Source organism: Rutilus rutilus (assembly GCF_951802725.1).
Source record: "Rutilus rutilus genome assembly, chromosome: 12".
NCBI classification, from domain to species: Eukaryota; Metazoa; Chordata; class Actinopteri; order Cypriniformes; family Leuciscidae; genus Rutilus; species Rutilus rutilus.
In genome coordinates, this window is record NC_140217.1 from 31,597,048 (window position 1) to 31,624,642 (window position 27,595).

General features: G+C 36.3%; 1 protein-coding gene across 1 annotated transcript; it reads left to right on the plus strand.

Moving 5' to 3' along the window:
* Positions 1–2,987: 2,987 nt before the first annotated feature.
* On the plus strand, positions 2,988–10,116 carry slc6a22.2 (solute carrier family 6 member 22, tandem duplicate 2). The gene is made up of 15 exons (XM_084425971.1): positions 2,988–3,112; positions 4,427–4,620; positions 5,498–5,632; positions 5,716–5,856; positions 5,935–6,016; positions 6,171–6,303; positions 7,256–7,390; positions 7,517–7,620; positions 7,758–7,882; positions 8,121–8,233; positions 8,328–8,465; positions 8,581–8,683; positions 8,938–9,038; positions 9,328–9,498; positions 9,697–10,116. Exons 2-15 carry the CDS (start codon positions 4,431–4,433, stop codon positions 9,850–9,852), a joined length of 1,827 nt encoding a protein of 608 aa, XP_084282097.1. The 5' UTR covers positions 2,988–3,112; positions 4,427–4,430; the 3' UTR covers positions 9,853–10,116.
* Positions 10,117–27,595: the final 17,479 nt, after the last annotated feature.

Consider the following 27,595-nt stretch of genomic DNA (forward strand, 5'->3'; position numbering starts at 1 on the left):
GTCCATTTACCACTAGAGGAACCTGCTCCGACCATAGGCTCCGACAGGGGTCATAGATTTAGTTAGTAAACCTGGTTCTACACAATGTTAGAGATGGATACATGCAAAAATCAATCATAAAAATAAGCAGGGAATCGATTTTCATTATAATTGGCTATTAACATGGTGTGTGGGAAACATCTGGCAGTTTAAGGCAACGAAGAAAGTGACATATTTTGACTGTAACAATAACTATATGAATATGACACAGACACCGTTTTAATAACATTTCTCTAGCTGAACAGGATCAGTAGGCTAACTTACTGTAAAATAAAGCGCCAAGTCAAGTAGGGTGAATAGGCTACTGGCAAAGTGGGACAATGGGTAAAGTGGGACAGTTAAGCTTCTTAATTTTTATCTTTACATGTAAATGATTCCATTACTAAAAATCAACACTGAGCTCATCATAAGCAAGTATGTGATAAAAAAAAAAAAAAAAAGATTCTGTGGCTATGACATCACTTCCGGGGGTGTGGCACACCATATTCAACAACCTTACAGTGAACCGTGATGGTAAAGTAAAATTACATAGCATTCTGAGGTGAATAATGTTAAGATTATAAAAATTAAAACATTCATGGATCATTTGTAATTGTTATATATTTTGTTATAGGATGTAATGGTGAATCAGAATTTGTAAAAATCACATTCATATGATTTTTGTTGTTGTTGTTTTTTATGTGATTTTGACACTGTCCCAGTCACTGGGACAGCAATTTAAGTCATTCTAATGGGGGAATTGAATTCCCTTTTTGTATGCCTCTCATAAATTTAGTTAGCTAGATATTTCAACAAAGATTGTAAACTTATTTTAAAGAACAATAGCCTACCAATTCCCCAAAAAAGAAAAAAAAAAAAAGAAAAAGAAAGATGGAGGGTACAAACTTGGATGGCTGGGACATTTGCAATATTTGCAAAAAACTTTTCAACAAAAAGGAATGAAACTTAGCCTGTGTGGAATAAAATTAGCCTATAAGAAGAAATGTTTATGAAGATTTCTATTTTTTTTTTCAATTTATATGAAATAAACTAAACCCAATACAAAATATTGTGGACAGGCGAGGGAGGGAGGGGTGGAAAGAATCTGCTGTACCTGAACCCCTCCTTAAAAAAAGTGATTTTTATTATTTTTGTTGTTGTTGTTTATATTGTTATTGTGTATTTAATTCATTGGGCCTACATTTGAATAACAATTTATTGTGTTTGAAGTGTCCCAGTTTGCCAATAAAGGTGTCCCAGTTTGACAGTAGCGCCTGGAAAAATGTGGTTTGGGGTCCATGTGTGTTTGAGGAAGAGTCATCCATCCTGTGTTTAATGTTTCTTTCTTTTTTATTCTGTATAGTAGAGTAGAGCACTTAAGCTATTTAGAATAGTATCATATGAGGGGCTAAGACATTTGGATCATAATAAAACATTATGCAGAAGGTAAATTATCAGAAAGTGTCCCACTTTACCAGTATTCACCCTATAGGCTTATATATCTCCGAACTGTTAGCTACTCTCTTCCAGAGACAAAACCTCTCCCCCATATTTTTTTCCGTCTCCCCCTTACTGTTAATAATCTGCATTCACACGTTTTTTTGCTACCTCATGTGTTTCAACTCAAGGCTCCCTATAAGTAGCGATTACCGTAGTCATTTGACAGTTTAAATGCGCATGCGCAAATATCGCATGACGCTGGTAATTGCCATCTATTGCCAAGTGGGGATTGTTTTCTCTCCAATTTTATTTAAATCATTAAGTTTTGCTATTTATGTAGAGATCTTCTGCAAACAAGAGACAGCATGAATAAGTGCTTGTTATTACGACAATGTAGATGAAATAGAAAGCAGCGTGGTATTTTATGCCTGGTAAATGTTCTCTCTCAATCAAAAAAGAGCCACGCTGAAAAAAAAAATATTATTATGATTTAAATAATTTATGATTGAAAAATGTAATACATTTTTTATTTTTATTTAAAGTGATGATAAAAGTCAATCACATTTAGAGACTAATTTTGATAGAAAAACGCAGGTCTCAGAGGACACCACAAGAGGACACTGTTGAGCTAAGTGAAGTTCATTCAAAGAAGTGAGTCGTGAGTCACTTTCATGTAACTTTTACCTTGTTTTACTCTGTTCCTAAGTTACTTTGAGTTATAATGACTCTCGGGTAACAAAGTTTCAAGTGTCTAGTTTAAAAAAAAGATCAGAGTTATGAATGTGGACCATAGCGTTTAAGAGCTACAGACATTTGTATTTAGGTATGTCATTTTCAGAAAATTCTCAAAAATAGGGGCGCTCGTTAAGAGGTTAATGGCGTTTCCACAACCCTTCTACGGCTACAATGTTTTGAAAGTAGCCTACTGAGTGATACTGAAATAGGCTAATGCCAGATATTAACCAGCAGCTGTCCTATCTCTCCTTAAATGAAAGAAAAACTGTAAAAATTGACTTGAATGTGATCAGTTTCAGAATTGATACTCTTCCATCTCCCACCAAGATTTTATAGGCCTATCCTGCAGGACTGATGGGAGAATGGCATTTGCCATGAAATGTGCAGCAATTACTGATTGCTTAATGGAGCACATACAGAACACATTTGAATGATTCAGGTATTTCAGCATTCTTTCCTGTCTGAATGCATTTGACAATGCAAACGGAATGGTGTCCAGTTACTACTAACTCAACTTGAGAGAGAACAGCTGAAAGTAGAATGTATTTTTTCAGGAAGCTATTGCTATATTGTCAGACAGGCTCAAAGATGGAGAAAGATCTAGAAAAAGCCAGAGAGAGTAGGGGAAGTCAAAAGAAACCAATTGGATGCCAGTTACTCCACTGATAAGACATTTCTGTTTTATCTCTAAGAAAACATACCATAAAACAGGCCAGGACACACACACATGTTGGTATGGTTTTATTTACTTGTTAAGCAGAGAATAATAAACCTGGTCAGCAGTCCTTGTTCATGAGCTCCTGAAGCAGGTTTGGCCACTCCTCAGTCATTCTCTTTGAGGACATTATTTTGAACTGCTAACCTAGATACAAGCACTGCATTAAGGGGACATACAAAACGGATTCGTCACAATTCACAGGTAATCTGATTACTATTTTTTTGCATTATGACATGACACTTTATTGTTGTGAAACACAGCAGTACTGCTGTATAAAAAAAAAAAAAAAAAAAAAAAATCAGGCATTGTGTATGTCCTAAGCAAAACCATGTCCACAACAGGTAAGCACCTTTCTTATGCATTTTTATCCAATACGTTTTTTAAGCATATAAGAATCAATTGTTAGGCAATCTTATTTAAATACACATCTGTGGGTGACCAAACCTTAGATATAAAAAGACTTTTAGCGTGGGTGTCTAAAAAAACCTGTTTTAAGCTGTTTGTGGTGAGATGTTGAAATGATCTTGGATGCCTCTGGCAATGGCAATATGAGGGCTGTATTTATGAATGAAATAAAAAAGCTTAAGCATACTAAATTTACATTACATTTTCTGCAATTAAAGTTGCAAGATAATATGCATCATTTTAAGGCTGGTGAGCATATTAAAGAGGAAACGCAAAACAAAACATTGCATAATAATTATAGGCATTCAGTATGTATAGTACAATTGTAACACTTTACAATAAGGTTCATTAGTTAACATTAGTTAATGTATTAACTAACATGAACTTTTAATGAGCAGTACATTTGTTACAGTATTAATCTTTTTTTAATGTAAGTTAATAAAAATACAGCTGTTCATTGTTTGTTCATGTTAGTTCATAGTACATTAACTAATGTTAACAAATACAACATTTGATTTTAATAAAGTAATATTAACTAAGATAAATAAATGCTGTAGAAGTATTGTTCATTCTTAGTTCATGTTAACTAAGATTAACTAATGTTAACTAATGATCCTTATTGTATAGTGTTACCAGTAAAATTATGTCATGTATATATGTATAGTTAGTATATATGTATAGTATACCAATGTGGACATACTGTATATTCCAATAGTCAATGACTGGTCTATCATTAGTTTTTGTAAGAGGTAAAAACACGTGAAAGAAACACGTGCAGCTGTTTGCGGAGCCCACTGATACTATCATTTCCAACAGATGCGGCCACATCTACCCTAAACACATATGGGCCCCATTCTTCATAATGCCAGAAATATGTTTCACAACAACTACTCTACATTTGTGGAAGTAATGCAGTATTAATTATGCATCTTATTAATTAAATACATCTTGTGCTTAAGGCGTGTAGTAAAACAATACTGATGTAGTATAATAAAAAGATGTATTTGTATTTTATAAATGTAGGCAACTGTAGACAAACATAGGGTTAGAGTTGTTCATATTGTAAATGTATTTATTTTGTGTGTGTTTGTTTTCTCACCCCATCATTAGCATCATGGAGCATAGCTCAAGGCCAGAGGTGAAGTTGAACCTCATGAATGGTGCCCAAGTGCAGGCCAGACCGAAAACCCAAGAGAGAGAGAAGTGGGCCAACAAGCTGGAGTTTCTCTTGGCAGTTGCAGGGCACATCATTGGCCTGGGAAATGTGTGGAGGTTTCCTTACTTGTGCTACAAGAATGGGGGAGGTGAGTGCAATATTGATATATAATCCTGTTTTTTGGTGTTTACGGTTTTGAGTTATCATATGTACTTTAATAACAGTGGTATGAATACATGCACAAGTGTGTTTTGTTTTTTATTAAACCAACGTTTATGGGATGCATTTTAATTCTGGCTTATAATATGGTGTTGAGTAACTCATTAATGTACACTACTCTTCTAAAGTTTGGGGTCAAGTTTTGTTTTTTTTTGAGAAAGAAATGAATACTTTTATTCAGCAAGGACGCATTTAAGTGACAGTAAATACTTTTACATTGTTTATTTCTGTTTCAAATTAATGCTGTTCTTGTGAACTTTCTATTTAAAGAATGAATAATCACGGTTTCCACAAAAATATTAAGCAGCACATCTATTTTCTTTATTGAGATAAAGACATGTTTATTGAGCTCCAAATAATCATTGATTCTGAAGGATCATGCGACACTTAAGACTGGAGTAATGATGCTGAAAATTCAGCTTTGCCATTACAGGAATAAAGTACATAAAAAACATTAAAATAGAAAACAGATATTTTAAATTGTACCAATGTTTCACAGTGTTACTGTTTTTATTTATCTTTGATCAAATAAATGCAGCCTTGGTGAGCACATCATGCTTAAATGCTTACAAAATATTTGAATTATTAAAATCAATATTGATTATTACTTGCATGATTGCTTTAGTTAACTTAATATTGTATTTTTGTTTAACACATGTTGCTAATTTGTCGAAATCGAGCATTAATTTGTGGACCACCCTTTTTGTTATCTTTATAAGTTTAAGTTCAATACATTGTATAAGAACAGTATTGATGTGTATATTACTGTGTGTTGATAAATCTGAGTTATTCATTCTGTCATATAGGGGCGTTTTTTGTGCCATATGTGCTGTTTCTCTTCACCTGTGGGATTCCACTTTTCTTTTTGGAGACGTCACTGGGTCAGTTCACCAGTCAGGGTGGAATCACGTGCTGGAGGAAGATCTGTCCACTGTTTGAAGGTGAGCGATGATCTCATATACAGTGACTTTTCAATATCATTGCATTGCTGCTTTTTACTTCACTTGCATTTTTCCCCCCACAGGCCTCGGTTATGGTAGCCAAGTCGTTGTCCTCTATACTGGAGTCTATTACATCATAATTCTAGCTTGGGCTTTCCTTTACCTCTTCTCGTCCTTCAGTTCAGAGCTGCCATGGGCTAGCTGCAAAAACTACTGGAACACAGGTATCTCATACAGAACAGTGTGAATTATTATAATACTGGGTTATGTCATTTAAATAACCACTGCCTTTCTTTATTTAGAGAACTGCAAAGAGTTCAGCAAGAGCAACATTACTGAATATTCTCCAGAGAAAAGCACATCCCCTGTTATTGAGTTTTGGGAGTAAGTTGTTGGAATAGCACCCCATTAAAACCAGATTGTGTTAAGTAGAATTTTGCATTTAAGGCAACACATGATAACAAAATGCATCCAGCTAATTAAAGTGAATCACAATAAAGGTTGTAAAACAGAATGATCCCATATTTTATGCCTACAGGAGAAGAATTTTGGGATTGTCTGAGGGAATAGAACAGATGGGTAATGTTAGATGGGACTTGGCACTCTGTCTCCTGTTGGCCTGGATCATCTGCTACTTCTGTGTGTGGAAGGGAGTGAAGTCTACAGGCAAGGTGAGAACTTTACTAAACTTTTTAACAATGTAACACAAAATGAGTGGCAAGATATATTTACCCATGAGCGGGAAAGTGGAATGTGCATAAAGTTTTGCGCCCCATGTTTGTTGTTTTAGCCCGTATGCTACTGTACACTAATGTAATAATAATAATAAATAAACTTTAAGCAGATATACACATTTTAAATTAAACAATTTTACAGTGACTTTCAAATTACTTACACATCATCAAGTTTGCATCCGTTGACTAAACATAGAACTAATATGCAATAAAATTAAAATAATTTTGTATTGTAATTGTAAATTGTAAAAAATTAATTTAATTTCAAAGGTAAACTTTACAAATAAATAAATACCTTTAATGGATTTATTTAAATTAATATATATATATATATATATATATATTATTTTTTTTTTATGAATATTATAAATAAATAAATTGAAAAAGTTTTGTTTTAAATGTTTTAAAAGAATAAAAATGCATTTTTTTATTTTAAAGGTAAACTAAAAATAAATAAATGAATACATGTAATGAATTTATAAAAAACAAACAAGCAAATAAATGTTTTTAATTACATTTTTTATTTTTAAGTTAAAAAGTTAAAATAAAAAAATTAATGGATTTAGTTTTGTGGTTAAATCTACATCTTCTAAAAGGTATAGCGGAGGATTTTTTACTTCCGGGTGGATCACCTATACTATTGGTCCTCCTAATTGTCAATCATTCTGGTGAATCAATCAAATTTATTCAAAAAGTGGAGAGGGCGGGTCTTATCTAAAATTCGGAAAGATCCTCCGCTATACCTTTAATTCTACATCGAATTATGTTTTTTTTTAATTCGAGGTATCAGTATGATCAGTTATCAGTATGTGTGCACTATGGGAATCAAACTCATGATCATGGTGTTGCAAGCACCACGCTGAAACAGTCTCTCTCTTCCTGTTTTCAGGTGGTATACTTCACTGCCACTTTTCCCTATTTAATGTTGGTAGTGCTGCTGGTCCGTGGACTTACTCTTCCTGGAGCGAAGAATGGCATCATATACTACCTCTACCCTGATCCAACACGTCTCACAGACCCGCAGGCACTGAGCTGCTCTCTTTTGCCCTTTTTTGCTGAAAATATAGGACATTTGTAATGTTGAAACCCAAAGTTGATGTGTTTGTGAATTTTGAATTATTGGATTTTAAAATAATAATTGATGTTTTAGGTGTGGATGGATGCAGGCAGTCAGATATTTTACTCATATGGAGTTTGTACAGGAGTACTGACTGCTTTGGGAAGCTACAACAAATATGACAACAACTGCTACAGGTACCTACTTTAGTTGATCTAATGCAACACTCTCCACATCAGAAGTACATCTATATTGTGACATGAGTCTGTTTTCTTTGCCTTTCATTCCAAATTTCACTAGCAACGCATGTTGTCTTTTGCTATTTGTCTTTCAGAGACTGTGTATACTTATGTCTGCTCAACAGCTTAACTAGCTTTGTGGCTGGTTTTGCTATATTTTCGGTCCTGGGCTTCATGGCAGATGAACAGGGAATAGATATTTCAATGGTGGCAGAGTCAGGTAAAAGTCATATTTAAGGCTTGAGTTCTCATAAACCAGGTGAAGATTATTACAGCATAAAAATAAGCATACAGCATTATTGCTTTTGGTCTTGGTGACACAATTGTTCTACTGAAACACAATTAGATTGATTTGTTTTTGCATTTTTAAACACTCACATTATGTGCAATTGGGTTGTGTGTGTCAAGAGTTTTCAAAGAGGGCAAAGGATTTGTTTGATAACTTTTGTTTGTGGCAGGTCCTGGATTGGCGTTCATTGCTTATCCCCGTGCTGTGGCTATGATGCCCCTGCCTCAGTTATGGGCAATCTTCTTCTTTATCATGATCATATTCTTGGGACTGGATAGTGAGGTAAATACAGGCAGCTATACAGACTAATCTTTCTCTATTTAATTCATTACCTCATAGAACAGATACTCTAAAACTTTTTCTATTAATGTATCAGTTTGTGTATCATGAAGCCCTGGTAACGGCTATCTCGGATATGTATCCTTCCTTCTTCCAAATTGGACATCGGCGTAAATTTCTTCTCCTCTTCATATGTGCTGCCAGCTTCCTTTTCGGTCTGCTAATGGTAACAGAGGTGAGAGTCACACATAAGAACACAAAGATGATTGGTTTAAAGCAACCACAAAAACAAAACCCACACCTGCAGTACCTGTAATTTATGTCTGCAATTTGATCTGTTTTACTCTTAGGGTGGCCTGTATGTCTTCCAGCTTTTTGACTATTACGCATGTAGTGGAATGACTCTTCTTACTTTTGCCATCCTTCAGTCCATCTGTGTTGGATGGGTATATGGTAATTCATTTGTTTGACTTTGCAAAGTTTGCTGTTTAAATGCTGGAACCATGGTGCATGTTTGCATTTGCAACTCTGGCGACCTCTGCTGAAATATTTAGAGAACAACTTCTTAGATGTGTAATTAATCCAAGTCAAAAGTATATTAAATTCTTAGGCAATTAAAAGCAAACTAACAAAATAAAAAATGTAAAAATGTAAAAATGATTTACAGTGTTTCCGAGTTTAAATATATATATATATTTTCATTTTAGGTGCAGACCGTCTCTATGATAGCATTGAAGATATGATTGGATATCGGCCTTGGCCCTTCATGAAGTGCTGCTGGAAATATCTAACACCAGCTATTTGCACAGTGAGTATCATTTAAATTCCTTGAAATCTTTTTCTAAGGCTTTTTAAAGGCTTTTTTTACATATTGTATCCACAAACTGCTCTCAGGGCATTACGTGAAGGTTTGTAGCCACCTGTGAGTCTGTGTCTGACACCTGTCACCTGTGTCTGTCTTTAAACTGAAAGCACTTCAAAACACAAGAAAGACCTTCTCCTATTCTGAGACTTTGTGCATTGACTCAATGTGACAAAGCATATCAGACTGACTGACGGGTTCCCACTGCTCAGAGTTCACTTTCTTTTCTATTTAGGGAACGTTTATCTTCTCATTGGTTAAATACACCCCTCTGAAGTTCAACAATGTGTATGAATACCCCTGGTGGGGCTATGCAATTGGTGGCTTCTTCACCCTTTCCTCCACCCTACTTGTTCCACTGTGGATGATTTATTTGGTAGGCACCACTCCAGGGTCTATGCGACAGGTAAAGACAGTTCTAGCATCAATTGCATTATTTCACTGAGGTTGGCAGTCAAATTATTATTATATATATACTGTATTATATATATATATATATATATATATATATATAATCTTAATTTTTATAATATATTATCAAAATAATTAACACTGTGCATAATGTTTTTATTTTATAATTTTTTTTTTACATTTTTCAAATCAGAGAGTAAGAGTCTTGTGTACTGCTGCTGAAGACCTGCCAGATCCTAAACGTCCAAAACAGAAGCTAAACACAGTTACTTTTGAGACCTTCACAGACCTATTGACTTTACGAACTGTTCACACACCCAACTCATTACCTCTCAGAGACATTGTCTGACTGTTCACTATTACTGCCTGGTTTTTGGCCTCTGACAAACATTTTTGACCCATGTGATTTAAAGCAACACCAAAGCACTTGTCCTCTTCGGTCCCCTTACAGGTTAGAAGCGGAATTGTCCATTACCGCTGTTGTAAATAATTTAGCCTAGCGCAATGTAACGTCTCACGCACGCTATTTGTTTATCCGGTTTGGAAATAACGATGTCCACAGACAATGTTACATGATTTTATGAAAGTATGATGTATTGCGACATCAGAAACGAAGAAAAACAAAATAATGACATTGCTTGCTATTTTTTTGCTATTGTTACGCTTGCCGTAAAGCAAGTCAAATTTGTAGTTTCTTATGTCTCATTCGAACTACAGATCCGCCACCTGATCTGGCAAACTTGGATAGTGCGGTTATAGCCGAGAGAGTTTCAAAGCGAATGCAGAAGTGCCGTTCACCCTGTTACGAGTTGATGAACCACTGAAACGATTTTGGAAACATTATTTTAAGGTACAAAAGAATCTTTGGTGTTGCTTTAAGTGGCTCTGTAATGAACATCTGATGGTTAAGTATAGTAGCCTAATGTTTATCAAAGCATTTCTTCTTTTTTTCTCCAATTTATCATACAGTTAAATCAAAGAGTCCGTATGGAGAATAAATTATTATATATGTGAATTCTGACAGGACAAGGCTTGTTTGCTTTTTATTTATGCTTTTAAATGTTACCTCAAAAAAGGTTTTGCAGGCCAGGATTGCCAGGTCTACATAACTAAACTAGCCCAATGGCCAATCAAAAATAGCCAAAAAGTTGCCGTATGACCATATCCCAAACATCAAAACTCAAAATATGCCGCTCCCATACCTAAAATACATATTTTACAGTCACTATTATGCAAACTGAAAACCACTACATCGTAGTGATCATAAACACAGACACAGCTCAAAAGCTCCCTACCAGTGTCCCTCCTTCACGAAACGTAACATCTAGTAAAGTATTATCATTGGTAGCATAAAATATTGCAATACAAGCATTTCAGTCAAATATAATTTATAAAATATGTAAAACCTTTAAAAGTTTAAAAGTAGCGCAATTCCACGGATTGGCAACCATGCGCTTTTCAGCTTCCCCTTTAAGAGTGTAGTGTGTTTGTCTGACATGTAAAACAAAAATGTATAAAATGTGAAAATTACAAACTACAGTTATTAGTAGCCTATACAATTGTACAAAATTGTTATTTCTCTGTGCTCACCCCCCCCCCCCCCCCCCCCCTTTTTTTTATATATTATATAATTTTTGCTTGTATGTGATTATTTCTTCCGTTATGGTTCGGTTGGACAAAATATTCTGATACACTTTCCAAGAAAAATATACAAGATCGCCATCTGCTGGCTAACTAATTAATTTTTAATTTTTTTTATGTACTGGAAAGAATTTTCCTGCGCCATAATAAATATGCAGTTAACACTGACATTTTGAGCACTTGATGTTAAAATTAAGAAATATAAAGAATTAGGAAAACTTGTCCATGTATAAATGAATGCGCCACCTGCTGGACATTACAAATATATTTCTGTCTTCATGCAAGTGCATTACTATATCCTCTTGCTATGCAGGCCTTTGTTGGATAGCTCCATCTACTGGACAATAGTTGACCCAGGTCTGTAACCAAGACACCAATATTCAGATTAGTGGTTGAACAATTTGAGTTTTAAAGGATTGATTGTTACATTTGGTCCCTGCAAATACAAGGGACAGGTACACTGCATTGCTTAATATATTGTATGTACATTTTTATATTTGCAATCAATATTAGACAAGATGTGTCTGCTTAAATGTGCAATGGCATAAACCCATTATTTGTTGCTAATTCTCTTGTCAAGTCAAAGTTCTTTTATTTTTTCAAGGAATTCAGTGTTTTTCCTATAGCCTAAGGCAATATGAAATAGAATTGTTATATTTGCAGTTTTTTTTTTTTTACAGAAATTAATACTTTTATTCAGCAAGTATGCAATAAATTGTTCAAAAGTGACAGGAAAAAAATGTCTATTTCAAATAAATTCAGTTCTTTCTGTTTATCAAAGAATCATTTTTTTTTTATTTTTTTTATCATGGTTTCCACAAACAAGCAGCACACTTTTACTGTTTTACTGTCTTTTTTTTTACCAAATAAATGCAGCCTTGGTTAGCATAAGAGTTCAAATCGTTTAAAAAAATCTTGCCGACCCTAAACTTTTGAACAGTGTATGCACAGCAGTCATAGACTTTACTGCCCTGTTATTGGACCCAAGTGTAGGGCAATATTTCAAAGAGCAAGAAAACAATTCTCCTAAATTACGATTGCAACAGGGAGCTGAAAGTCCTTTCGTTCTGATACACGGGCTATAGGGGGTAATTGTGACCACAGCCCCATAATGAGATCAGGGAAAGCTCGCCCATGCTTCTAAGTGAAGGTGACTAAACAGGGTGATCAGATGGCCCCAAATCAATCTGAGATTAAAGTACTTTTCCTGAATCTGCACACACATTTCTTTCAGCTTCCCTCATCTGATAAGACAACTGACATAAGATATTTAAAAAAAGAAAAGAAAAAATATTTATTAATAGTTACGCTGTAAAAAAATCACAACTTTTTATCTTTTGTCAAATCAACTAAGATAATTAATGTGGTTCAGATAACATCATATTTTAATATAACTCCTTCATTATGTTTAATTTTAATGAACTAAATTTTAAGGCAACCAGGTAACTTACTTTTTTAAGTTAAGCCAACAGTCATTTTTTAACATTGTGGTTTTGTGCAAAAATATAGATGGACACAGTGACCCTAAAAAGTATTTGGACACTTAAGACATAGTTTAAAAAAATATAGTAGACAACAAAACATCAATCCAAGTGGCTTCTGCCAAAATATATTTTTCTACATTTTGAACAGTATAATGTTTTATCATTTCAAACCCAACAAACTTTTGCTGTCTTTATTTTAAATAAATGCCACCTTTGATATTTTATCAAATGTAATGACATTCATATTGATGCATGTGATTTAAATATCCAAATACTTTTTGCGACCACTGTAAATAATATATAGGAAGGTTTGTACACCGATGTGTTGATTTTCTCAGTGTATGTTTATGTATACAGTATTTCAAAATACATTTTAACAAAGTTTCTTTGCTAACCTGTATGACTTTCTTTCTTCTCTCTTCTTTCTACACATAATATGCGTATATGTGTCAGTTTACAGTTTCATCATCAAACAGGCACATGATGTAAGGTCTGCACATTCAACTGGGCCATTAGGGTAATTGCATGTAGACTCTTGCCATATTGACGCTGACCTGGTTTGAGTCTAGTGGCCAGGAAAACTTCCTGTTCATGATGGTGGCTTCCATCCACAGTCTCTTTTCAAGCCAGTGCCGGATCTGTGATAAGCCCTTTTGCGCTAAGATGCCAAACACACTGTTTAGAGGCTAATCCCTATTAAGTGACGTGTGACTTTTTACATTCTCTTCACGCCTAACCTCCCACTCCCTTCACGCCTACCTACCTATCCTTTTCTTGCAATTCTGCTAAGCTCATTCCCAATCTCATTTACACCAAGGTGAAAAAGCTTTCAATATACAACACCGTTCAATAGTTTGGAGTCAGTTTTTAAAAAAATAAATGAATATGTTTATTCAGCATAGTTCACATTAATCAAAAGTGAAAGTAAAGACATTTACATTGAAAAAAAAAAAAATCAATTTCAAATAAATATTTAGCAGCACAACTGTTTTCAACATTGATAATAATAAGAAATCTTACTTGAGATCCAAATCAGCATATTAGAATGATATTTGAAGGATCATGTGACACTGAAGGCTGGAGGGATGATGCTGAAAATTCAGTTTTGACATCACAGGAATAAATTCATTTGAAAATATATTGATATGGAAAACAGTTATTTTAAAAATTTTAACGAAAGTGTTTGTACTGTATTTTTGATCAAATAAATGCAGCCATGATGAACATAATAATTTCAAAACATTAAAACATCTATTAAAAATTAAAAAGGTAGGCTAGTGTATGTTAAGTTTGGTATAATACAAAAATCCTAAATGTCTGAAAATGAGTTTGCCTTTTTTATATGTAGATCCCAATATTCAACAGAGCAATTCTAGAAAATATATAGCTGAGATTATAACTGTTTTTTTGTTTTGTTTTGGTGTATACAGTTTTCACTCAGAAATTGCCAGTAAATTTCACAATTAATCAAAATGAAATGGAAAGAAACAAATTGAATTAAACATGAAATGTTGATCTAGGAAGACTGAAATAGTATTCTTGTGCTCCAATAATCTTTGTTTTATTTACAACTTCCCCAAAAAATTACTTAACTGCTTAATAAGCTCCCAACTCCCTATGATCAGATAATTTATGTTAATTTTATATATATATATATAACATTATTTGGAAAATAATCACTGGCAAACCAGTGAAGAGGGACCATAAAATGAACATCTAGGTCAACAGTCCTGGGTCATTTTTATTTTAGAAACATGCTTTTGGTTACCTCACATAATTCCTATTGTTCTTTGCTCTTTCATTTGAATGACTTAATACATGAATTTTATAATAATTTATAAAAAATATTCTTTCTTCAAGTGAAGGATTGTGGATGGTGTGTGTGTGTGTGTGTGTTCTAGAGGACATTACTTCAGTCAAGGGGAACAGATGCCATGTTCATGCTTTGGTTTGGCTCTGGTCCTTCAACATGGCTTTGGTATTGCGTAGAAGGTGTGAATCCAATCAGGCAGGATTGAAGCATTAAGAGAGGATGCAAACAGCCTTGGTGTTAACAGCTTGTCAGGGCCTTTTAGTGCCTGTAATGGGATAATCACAAGCTACTTGTGGCTGGAAATCCTCCTTGAAGGTGTTGACACACTTCAGAGATGCTAATCTGACAGATGGGACAGGCTCCTTCCTGTTTGTTCACACTCAATGTCCTCCTTAAGCTTGAAACTCATTTCCTTTAGCTGTGACCTTTAAAAAGTCATTCTAAAAGTCATATACTACATATTTATTTTTGGTAAATGGGAATGCAGTCAAGATTGTGGGATTCTCGATTTGTAGAAAATTCATAAATATGCAGGTTCTAACATTTGGCTATAAGTTAAGTGTAAAACTTATAGGTTTACTATAAGGAGGTTTACTATTGAAAAACATACTCAAGTTGAAATTTGTCATGATTTAGCAAAGTGCCACTTTACATGGGGATTGTGCGAACTCATGTCTCATTTAAGAACATTCAATGCATATTTGAAATGTTAAAAATGTGTAATATTTTGATTATACAAGATTAAAAGTGTGTCTCACTTTACTGTTTTTGTTTGCTTCTGTTTCACAATAGCAATATCCAAAATCTGTTTATTGGATTCTATATCAAGCTTGCAAGCACAAAACCTGGTAATTTGCAAGGGTTATCATACAATAGCGAAAGTTTTAGTTGTCATTTTTACATTATTTTAAAATTCTTGCGTCAACATTTATCAGCATGACAGCCATGTTTACTAAGTGTTTAAATCAATAATTGACTTTAGTAATTAGGAAGTCAATTTTGCCAGGTAAAGTGATGGATGTTTTGGCACTTACAGAAGAGCCTCTGTAATTCCATCACTGCAATGACATCACTCCTCCATTTACATGTTCTTTTATTTAAATTCTCCTACAAACCTCACTGACTCGCACACACAGTCAGTTTAACAGAGGCGCTCTTGTGGCTTTGGTGTAAATTTAAGACGTTTCATTTACTGATCAACTTTTGTAACTGATCGAGTCTGTTATAACTGCTTACAGTGTACGCATATATTTCAGTTTGTAATAGCTTTTTTTTTGGATGCCCTCAGGTAAACTGATGAAGAAGAGTATGATGCTTATCATACATTTAAAAAAGTGTTGCATTTTATGTGAATCAAGAGCATCAGAAAAGGTACACTGTAAAAAATTTGCTGTAGTTATGCAGCTGTTTGCCATAACTTACTGTAGATTTAAATTTATGTTATTTACTGGCAACAGTTTGTTCAAAGTTAAATGAACATTAAACATTAACAAGTCTTTGTCTTTACAGAATAAAATTATAAAATAACAATCTAATGCAAAGCATTCTGGGAACCAGAAATCTTCATCAACCTTTTTCTGTTTTTTTTTCCTTCAGATTTTGGTTCCCAGAATGCTTTGCATGAGGCTGTTATTTTAGTTTTATTCTGTAAAGATAAAGACTTGTTAATGTTTAATGTTCATTTAATTTTGAACAAATTGTTGCCAGTAAATAACATCAATTTAAATCTACAGTAAGTTACTGGCAAGTAGCTGCCAGTAATACTGTAATTTCTACAGATTTTTCTAACAGTGTAGATATTCACAATAATCTCTGTCTGTTTGTCTATCTATATACACACAATATAAAATATTGTAAATGCAGAATAAACACTTGCACCAAAAATGTAATGTTAATGGTAATAATTAATTATTAATTGTTGCAATTGCTATTTCAAACAACTACTATAACAAAATGCTAAAGATGTCATTTTTTCTTTGGAGTTTTCAATATGTAAAAGTACACATTTAGTCACCTATACTGGGTTATGGTCAACTGATCCTTTTAGAGGTGAACCTCATTTGATGTGGTAAGATAAATAAGATAACAGAGTTATAAGCCCCTTTGGTGTGGAGTACGTGGCCCAGCACTTGTTTGTTAAAGACACTGTCGTTTAAAGCAGTGATCCAAACCAAAACAGATGGCAAGTACAATTAAGTTAATTGTTGATGTCTTATTTGGCCAAAACAATGAACCTTTTTAATCAATTAGCATCAAATCAATTAAATTATCCTTTATAGTAAACTGATGAAGATGATACTATTCATTGTGTTTAATGTACAATCAGATGTCATTAGAAATTATAAGACTTTCCAGGTTCTGGCCATCTGTCCAGGGTGTTTCCTCCTCCTTCGGCCTGAGATGATGGGAAAGGCTCCAGCATCCCTGTGATCCTATAAGGACAAGTGGTTGAAGGGATAGATGGATGGATGGATGGATGAATGAATGAATGAATGAATGGATGAATCTGTTCAAGTGATTATCAAACTACAATTCAGCATCATTTACACTACTAATTATCAAAAATGTAGGATAAAGGAGTACATTTTAGTGAAGGTATTGGGAGTACAATAAAGGCACACAACATTTGAGGAGCAAATGTAATTTGTAATGGCATTAGGCCTTTGTAAAGGGCTGTAACAGGTTGAATTGGATTATAGTTAAACACACCTTAAGAGTTTGGTCAGGGAATGGGCCAAAGGAATATGAAGTTGTTGCCAACATGGACTAGGCTGCTACTGACTACAATTTGTCAGTCAAATCAATGATCACAAATGACTGAACCTACACACATCTGCATCTGGGTCAATATTAATCTCTTCCTTTAGACATTGGAGACATGTAATATTCAGAAGGTTTTTTATTTTTTTATTTTTTTACTTCAGCCACACAAAAATATGCATTAAAGAAGCATTGATTAGGATAAGGAGGCTTAGGCTAAAATAACAAACTCTTGACTTACATTGAGCACTAACTGGAGAATAACATCAAGCCCTTTGCTCTTTTACCCAGAAGACACTACGTACCATGTAATTTCTCAAACAACAGGTGATTGGCTAAAAAAGAGTGAGGAAAGGGAGTGGGTGAGAAAATTCACTGGAATTGGATAATTAGATCTATTAACTGGAGAAGAATTGTTCTTCAGCCAGACGTCATCAATTAAGTATATAAGCTCAGTCACCACTAAGTCTAATTTTATTGCTGAAGATATCTGATATTTTAAATCAAAGCTGTATGAGTCCAACACACAGAATAGAATAAATCAATTCATCAACAGTCAATATAACACATAATCTTCACCAATATCTGTATAAGAATAAAATGTATTTTACAATAACACATTCATATTAATATTAACAGTCCAGAAAGTAAAAGTCTTCGGTGGCACATTTCCCACTGACCTTACCTAATAGGGTAATCTTGATTTGTAAAGAGCATCTTTCAAATCATGCTCCCGAAAAGGAGTATTCCGCTTTTTTTTTTAGCCAAACACTTATACAGTATATGTATGTATGTACAAGTTCTCACAAACTCACAAACCCTCAGCTGCACCTTAGTACATCCTTTCTATTTATCTGGGAATGATTAAGGCACCTTATGGCTGATTTTTGGCAAAGATTTGAGAAAGGAAGGTAAGTGTGTTAAAACAATTCACTCTCAACAAAGGTAACCTAAAGTAGATAATTAGATCTAAGCTATTATTCTTGCCACAGACTGTTCTTTGGCCAGAAGTATCAAGGTAAGGGAATTAGCACCAGTAACTGAAATGGCCTTATATGTTTTAAATCTGCACAGTTTTCATTGTTGTCTTTTGATGGAACATATTTGGCGGCTTTGTATAAGTACAAAGAAAAAAAAGGGCTTAATGCCAGGACAAACCCCATTCTTAATTATTATTGTTTTGATGCATGAAAAATATTGTTAAAACAGCATGAATTAACTTAATATATAACTGAAAATATTTTAGAGTGATATTTGAACTTGGCATTGCGTTTCTAGGTGTTACTGTAGCTCAGACAGTAGAGCTTGGCATCATGGGTTTCAGAACGCATGAACTCATAAAACTGATTGCAGGCGCAATTTATACTAATGGTTTGATCCCCAGGGAACACATATAAAGATTATTGCACTGGTTGAATGTAAGCATCTGCGAATCCAAAAAAGTGAATAAATGTAATAGTTAATTGGACTTAAACTGGAAGTACAAACACATAGCATGCTTTTCTTCAGGAATAACTTTGCTAAAAGCTGTAGACTTACATTTCATGATAAAACAATTTCAGTCAAAACTAATCAAGGTTTTACATTGATATACTGAACAAAATTATAAACGCAACACTTTTGTTTTTGCCCCCTTTTTCCACGAGCTGAACTCAAAGATCTAAGACTTTTTCTATGTACACAAAAGGCCTATTTCTCTCAAATATTGAATCTGAATCTAAATCTGTGTTAGTGAGCACTTCTCCTTTGCCGAGATAATCCATCCACCTCACAGGTGTGGCATATCAAGATGCTGATTAGACAGCATGATTATTGCACAGGTGTGCCTTAGGCTGGCCACAATAAAAGGCCACTCTAAAATGTGCAGTTTTATCACACAGTACAATGCCACAGATGCCGCAAGTTTTGAGAGAGCGTGCAATTGGCATGCTGACTGCAGGAATGTCCACCAGAGCTGTTACCCGTGATTTGAATATTGATTTCTCTACCATAAGCCATTTCCAAAGGCGTTTCAGAGAATTTGGCAGTACATCCAACCGGTCTCACAACCCCAGACCACATGTAACCACACCAGCCCAGGACCTCCACATCCAGCATCTTCACCTCCAAGATCATCTGAGACCAGCCACCCGGACAACTGCTGCAACAATCGCTTTGCATAACCAAATAATTTCTGCACAAACTGTCAGAAACCGTCTCAGGGAAGCTCATCTGCATGCTCGTCGTCCTCATTGGGGTCTCGACCTGACTGCAGTTCGTCGTCGTAACCGACTTGAGTGGGAAAATGCTCACATTCTATGGCGTCTGGCACTTTGGAGAGGTGTTCTCTTCACGGATGAATCCCGGTTTTCACTGTACAGGGCAGATTGCAGACAGCGTGTATGGCATCGTGTGGGTGAGCGGTTTGCTGATGTCAACGTTGTGGATCGAGTGGCCCATGGTAGCGGTGGGGTTATGGTATGGGCAAGCGTATGTTATGGACAACGAACACAGGTGCATTTTATTGATGTCATTTTGAATGCACAGAGATACCGTGGCGAGATCCTGAGGCCCATTATTGTGCCATTCATCCAAGACCATCACCTCATGTTGCAGCATGATAATGCACATTGTTGCAAGGATCTGTACACAATTCTTGGAAGCTGAAAACATCCCAGTTCTTGCATGGCCAGCATACTCACCGGACATGTCACCCATTGAGCATGTTTGGGATGCTCTGGATCGGCGTATACGACAGCGTGTTCCAGGTCCTGCCAATATCCAGCAACTTCGCACAGCCATTGAAGAGGAGTGGACCAACATTCCACTGGCCACAATCAACAACCTGATCAACTCTATGCGAAGGAGATGTGTTGCACTGCGTGAGGCAAATGGTGGTCACACCAGATACTGACTGGTTTCCTGATTTAAGTATCCACACCCGATGGTCAAATTACAATTATTCTGTGTTGTTACGCGTGATTATAAATGGATGATCGTCACCTTCAACCGCTGATTCGGCGATGGTTGATGCGCGGATCTTTTATGGTAACATAATACACTGATTAATGAGCGCTCCTTTTAAAGGTGAACTAAGTAACTTTTGTACCTTAACTGAACAGCTTCAGAGTCATTGGAATGGTTATATTACTTATTTCGGGTTGAATGGTGGTCGTTTCGCACCCCCCTGGTGCCCGTGAGCGGAAAATCCGCACTTGCAACTTTGAGCCGGCGGGCCGCTGGCCGCCGCGTCAGGAAGTATCGCGTGATATCAGGTCTCGCGATGTAAACAATTGCTTTACGGCCAAAAGAAATCTGCTAAAATGCTGTCATTATTGCGCTCCCTCACGCTGTTCGAACCCGAATGAAGAAGACGTTTTAAAGAATGTCCCATCTGCTTTGATGTCGTTGATCTACTAGCCTCTGGTGTCTGAGAATAGCCAACGAGTTTTTACAACAGTGTTGTCAAATATCTATTCCGAAGCTGTGGGGGGAGCTCTAGAGAGAATTCTGCTAGCAAAAAGCGAGAATACAGCGAAGAAATCCCGAAACTACTGAGCCCCGCTTTAAATGAACATTTCTTTAAAACAAAATTTATTTGACAGATTTTCCTTTTCTTAATGGCATAAACAAGCTTTACTCCCAAACTTAAACTGGAATGTCACTGTTTCTGTCACTGCGACTTCCCGAACAGGCGAGCACACACACACACACGCGCACACTTTGAAGTAAAATTTAATCGTGATGCATCGTGATATAGAATTGAACTGAATCAATGACGTGATAATCGTAATCGAACCGAACCGAACCGTGAGACCAGTGTCGGTTCACACCCCTAGCAATAATCATGCTGTCTAATCAGCATCTTGATATGCCACACCTGTGAGGTGGATGGATTATCTCGGCAAAGGAGAAGTGCTCACTAACACAGATTTAGACAGATTTGTGAACAATATTTGAGAGAAAAAGGCCTTTTGTGTACATAGAAAAAGTCTTAGATCTTTGAGTTCAGCTAATGAAAAATGGGGGCAAAACCAAAAGTGTTGCCAAAAGTGTTGCGTTTATCATTTTGTTCAGTGTATATTGGGGAATATATGGGGAAGCTTTTATTTAAAACAGCATACATTACATTTCCCTTTTTGGGAATCAAACCTATGACCTTGGTGTTGATTTGGTCTACTTTTGAGCTACGTTAACACAATTTTCCCCCACTAATTTCAAGATCTGAGTTCTTATTTGAAGAAATCTTAAGTGTATTTTGTGTATTTTATCTTTATCCATTGGATATTTATTTGTAAATAGTATAAAGTATAAACCTCACTAAAATGTCTTATTTTCTAATGTCCATTGTTTGGAGTCTGAGATAGAAGTCAATAGAAAAACAGCTTATTTGTCTTCGGCGTATAGTGCCTCATTGTGACTTTGGTGAGACTGTTAACTTGGCCTCATCTGGTAGCTTTCACTTGTAGTATTTCACTTTCACTGGTAGTTTTGGCCAGTCATGGGCTTTATAAATTAGATTGGATTAGATCATTAGAAAGGCAAGTGTGAAATCCTAGTGACACTAATTTTACAGGTTAATTTAAACAGGGGTTAGGGGATTAAGTAAAACAAGGATACATGTTACATGTGTAATACTTCAGTGACAACATGTACTGTATATTAAAAGTCTCAATGTAGTCTACACATTCATGGGAACCTATGTGATGCCAGATACAAAAGGTCAACTAGAGTTCAAGTTGTTAGGTGTATCTACACTGCCAGTGTTATAGCACCTGGCAGGTAATTTGCCAAGTCTGGAGTATCCTGATTAAGAGTTTACCACGTGGTGTTGTATATATAAAAAAAAGACACCTGTAAATTTCAACAAGCGTATAAGCTATACATTAAGTGAAGAAACTCCTCAAGTTTACTATATGTCTTAAAAATGTAACATCTTAAAAATCTTTGAAGAGGTATAAAGTAATCTGAATATTTTAATATTCAAATGTTTATGCTTACACAGCACTAATGGTTGGATAGGATTTGTAAAACTTGGACACTACAATCAACAATTTTCAATGGGAGCCTATGAGATTTTTGGAAATGTTGCTAGTCAGCAATCTGATTGGTTAGAACAGACTAAATGTTTGTGCTGTTTGGTAGAGGCCTTAAATTTGGCATAAAACCAAAAAAAAAAAAAAAACACTAAAACCAAAGTTGTGATAGAATTTTCTTCCCTATCGGTATGTAAAGTGAAACAGCTTCTCAAAGAAAAAACGTAGGGCAGGATTTCATTTTATCCATTGGTAATTGGCTGTATGGTTGTGGTTTGCTATGGCTGTGATCTCATGTGAGTGACAGTTTGCCCCGCCTTCGCGCCAGTAAATACATCATCAGAGAACAGATTTCGCTGCACGTGGGAGGGAAAGTTGTTTTTATTAAAGATTATGAGGGCACATGAATTTAAAAAAATGATGTGAATGGATAATTCATTTACTGCCATGAAGGACTGTAGACATTGGTGTACTTGGCTTAACTCTATCTACTGCCAGCAGAGTCTTAACCAGGACGCTTAAACTTATTACCATCTGGCTTGAAACCAGTGTTTGGGAACTACCTAAGAAGTGTAGCATGGTCAAGCTACTACAAACTACTACAAGTTTACAAAAAGAAGCGGACTATAGTAAATTAGTCTTTAGTAAACTTAATCAGAGCAGTATTCCTCTGATCTAAATACTATATGCATTTTCTGAATGAATGGACATGAGAGTAAATACAGATAAAAACTAGAATACAACTGAACCAAAAACAAAATGATGAAAAGCAGGTTTTTATTAAATATTTGGTTATAAAAAGATACAAAATGTAGAACAGGGCATGGCCAATGACTCAAACCAACAAATTGTTTCTTTTTGAACCGGTTCGTTCTAAACAAACAGGTACATTAACTAAAATGAATCAGGCTTTCCATCGTGAGAGAGGGGGTGCTCTAGGTGGTTTGTCACGTATTAATTTCTTTGCTCACACAGTTGTAGAGCAATGCACAATACAGCATGACATGAAACTGTATTGGTTTGATATGCTACAGCACTACTTGTTCGAAAAAGTAGCATGTTACTGGAAAAACTACACTATTACAGTGAAAAAAAAACTGTGGTACGGTAACTCTACTGAAAAATGTTGGTCTCCTTGGTTACCATTATCATTAGTTCATATGTGTCAGCTGTATGTGATTAATTATCCTCGTTTGTGTTCCTCAAGTTCCATCACCTGCACTCCTTGTCCGGTATTGTTTGTGTCTGCACGCTGTTTAGCATGTTGGCTGTTGGATTATTCTTATAAACCTTGTGTGCTATATTCTTCATCTTCATCTTCATCTTCATCTTGATTGAACTTAAGCATCACAGAATACCGGGCCTAAAAATGGATTATAGGGCGAAATTTAGTTTGTCAAAGACTTTTGTTGTCTCAACAATGAGACCCTGAAGACATTGTTCTGGATTGGGGCAACCTTCCACCACCTATCGACCTCCCAGACACCACCATATTGGACTGGAGGGAGACTGTCATTAGGTGTCGGGAGAGCGTCGCATCCTGATCCAGGGCACAGCCAGACCCAGAGCCCAGTTTACAACCCTCGACCACGGAGAACTCGTGTGTGTCCCCCGCAGATGGAGAGCTACCACCCCTGCGCCGCGTCAGCCAGAGCCCGTACAGAAGAGGACAGAGCTGACCCATTGTCCCGGAAGTGGAGCCCTATCGTGAGTCAGACCAGGGGTGTGAGCCCACTACATCAGCGGACGAGGGAGTCGTAACTATTGAAAATGAGGACTGGCTGATAAACTTCGAGGAAATATCTCCCACCCTATCCCACTTGGTACCTTAATCATCACTGTGTTTGGACAGCACTAAGGATGTGCTATTCTATTCACTGTGCTATTCTTACCGTTTTTCTGTCATGTGTTGCTGCGCCACGAAGCTCAGCCAGTCCTCCATCCCTGCCACTGCCAGATGTCTACAGCCCTGTGACGTTGAGCCTAAGTTCGTGCATCCACCTGCAGTGCCTATGCAAGAGGATCCTGCGGCGCCACCTCCGGCCTTTGACCTCTTCGCTCCATCTTGACCTTTCGGCTCTGTCTTGGCTCCTCTCACCTTCGGCTCCACCGGAGACCATCGGACTTGCGGCTCCACCAGGTTCCCTCGTCCTGCCGGCCGCTGCACTCTGTCCTTCCACCCCTACAGCTGCAGTGGGTTCCTCCTTCCCCTGGGCATCGCCTCTGTCCTCCATCACTCCGGCTCCACCTTAGCCCTCAAATACTCTGGCTTCGCATTTGACGATCGTCACCACGGCATCGCCTTGGTCTACAGTACCAGCGATGTCGTTCGTTTCCATCGGCTCACCCTTCTGCACCTGTGGATCCATCCGCCTCACATCTGTCGGTCGTCCTCCAGTTGTTGTCAGTCTCGACACCACCTTGGCTACTCCCTCCCTCTACTCCGCCGTGGGTTGTCCGCTCTGGGGAGCTCTGGGTCTGCCCCATCGGACTTCCTCCACCAATACCACCTGGGTCTTGCGTCCTGCCATCACCATCTCTTTGTCTCATTGTGCCCTCATCACCATCCCTTCACCGCATCCTGTCACCATCTCTGCCCTCGTCCTGCCATCATCATACTTTTGCCTGGTCGTCCTTCCATCACCAGCCCTTTGCCACATCCTCGTCCTCCTGGAATTTTTTGTGTCTGCAAGCTGTTTCGCATGTTGGCTGTTGGATTATTCTAATAAACCTTGTGTGCTATATTCTTCATTGAACTTAAGCATTACAGGTGCTATGTTTTGCCGCAAGACAACAATTGAAAGTAAATTTACTGACGTATTTGCAGGAATATAATATGAAGATTGGACAAAGTAACATTTACCTTTTAACAAAACTATGAAAATGGGTACAAAATGGGCTGCCAGCTCACTGTTTTGGGTTGAATGGATCACATGTCTGTGTTAGATGACTAATAATCACTTTTTGAATACCAAATACCTTCCAGTCCACACTATAATGTGTACAGTGTTTTCAAATGTATTCACTTGGGAGAGTGATTTAAAAAAACTGGACAAAAATGGTGTCTCAGTGTAGGCAGAAGGCCAAAATGTAGATAAAATGTGCATTTTCAAATTCAATGTGGACATAGCTTTAGATACTACAAAATGTATGTATTCAGTCTAATTTGTTATTTAGCCAGTCTGTCATCCTACTGTAGGCTTTGGGACTAGAGTTTGTATTCACACTCTATGGTTAGCACAGGGTGGCTAGTGCAAGTTGAGAAGGACTGGCTAATCTTTGTGGATCCCTAGTGAGCAGAATCCCAAACAAGACTCTAAACCTATTACCTAATTTTCAGCATTTGTTTGCCTCTGCATAGAGCTTGCAGGCTAAAGGAACACTCAAACTTCCCCTGAACAAATCAAACCTGCTATCATCCCTGTTCCAATGGGTGTCTGATTAGTAAACCACACACATTAACCAGCAAATTAAGTAATTCAATAAAGTTGAGTAGGCTGAAGAATAAAATAATAACGATGTGCACCAAGTATTTCTTTTTTTGGTGATTTTGAAACCGATGTATATACGTACGTATGCAAAATGTTTTTTTTTTACATAAAAATTATCTTTGTATCAAGATGAAGATATATATGCAGGTACAGCAAACTAAATTATTTACAGTCATATGCATGAAAGGATATTGTGAGTAATAACCAGCCTGATCTCATGAAATGCATCTCTATAGCACGCATTGTATTTATCGTGCCATTCATATGCAAAAATGAGTTTTTACGTGCATGATAAGCAGTTTTTGCTTGCATATGATACACACTTTATGGCGTGTAATACAAGTACGCATGTACCCCACACCACTAATCCTACCCAAGGGGTTTACAGTGCGTATTATTTGCGTGTAAAAAAACATTTTCATGTATAAATTGCACAATAAATACAATGCATAAAGAGACACACTGAAAATAAGTTTGAGGAAATGTGGTTGGGTGAGTGCGTGAGACCGGGTTCCAGGTGTCTGATTTGTATGAAGATGAATTAGGAATGGATTCCAGATTTCAATAAATGCAGATATATTGTTCTTGTGGGTGAATGTTATTTTTTCTAATGTGATGTATTCTGTAAGAAGACTGATCCAGTGATTGATTTGTATACAATTTTGGGATTTCCAGTTTAGCAAAATTACTTTCTTGGCGATAGTTAGAGAAGTGAGGAGTGAGTTTTTATATTTGACTGGGAGATTATCAACTTCTATGCGGTTACCGTGTAAACAGAGTGATGTAGATGGGGGGATTCTATATGATAGTGGAAAGTTTTGTGGTCACTGATATCCAAAATCAGTGAACTGATTGACAGGTCCATGTGGCATGAAAGTAGTCATCTGTGCTCCCAATGTGCTCTTTGAATAGACATCTGTGTCCCTCAAGCCCATTTTAAACTTCTATCTTTTGGTGATGTGAGTCCTGTTAATTATCTTGTACTGTATGAGTTGGAGGTTTGAATTGTTAGTCATTGAAAATGTATCATTACAGATTTCCTTCCAGAGGTCGGGGGTTGAGGGAGAACGCTAAATTTTTTTCCCATTTGGTCATGGGTATTATAATTGTTGCATCATTATTTGATAAAAGTTTGGAAATTAATTTGTTGGAGTTAGTGATTTTCATTATCTCTTCCATTAACTAAGAGGGATGAAGTGGATTATTAATGTTGATCTTGGATTTAACTATGGACTTTATTTGTTGATATTGGAGAAACTGTTCTCCCCCAAGACAATACCTCTGGACCACTGAGTAGTTAGTAGGTGAGTAGTTCCTTTATGTTGCCATGATGGAAAGTGGACAGGTTTATTGCATAATCCAAAGTCTTCTGTTGGATTTATAATTTTACGAAAAAAATTACTGTCACGTTCACACTGCCCTAACAGACACCAACAAACACTGATTGACCATCAAAACAAACCTTGACCAACGCCGACAGGGGTAACACAATCCAACAAAACCCAACAAATGTGTTTGTTGGTGTTTGTCTGTGCGGTGTGAATTGGCCTTAAGTGTTCTTAATGAGTTGAGGGTTTCTAAGGCTGCGTCCACATTAACCCGGATTTGAAAATATAAGCATTTTATTTTCTAAATGCTCTTCGTCTACATTAGGGTTTTCCAAAAGTTGCTTGTTCACACTTAAATTCTGAAAACTCTTAAATCACCTTACTCTGCATGCATAAAATATAATAAAATAATTTTATTTAGCAAAATATCCCATAATTTACTTGTGTGTCCAGGTTGCACTCAAAATCACCATTCCATGTATGGTCTAGAACGCACAACAATGCTGGTACAACCATTCATATCTATACAATATGCATCACATGACTAAACATGCGTTATT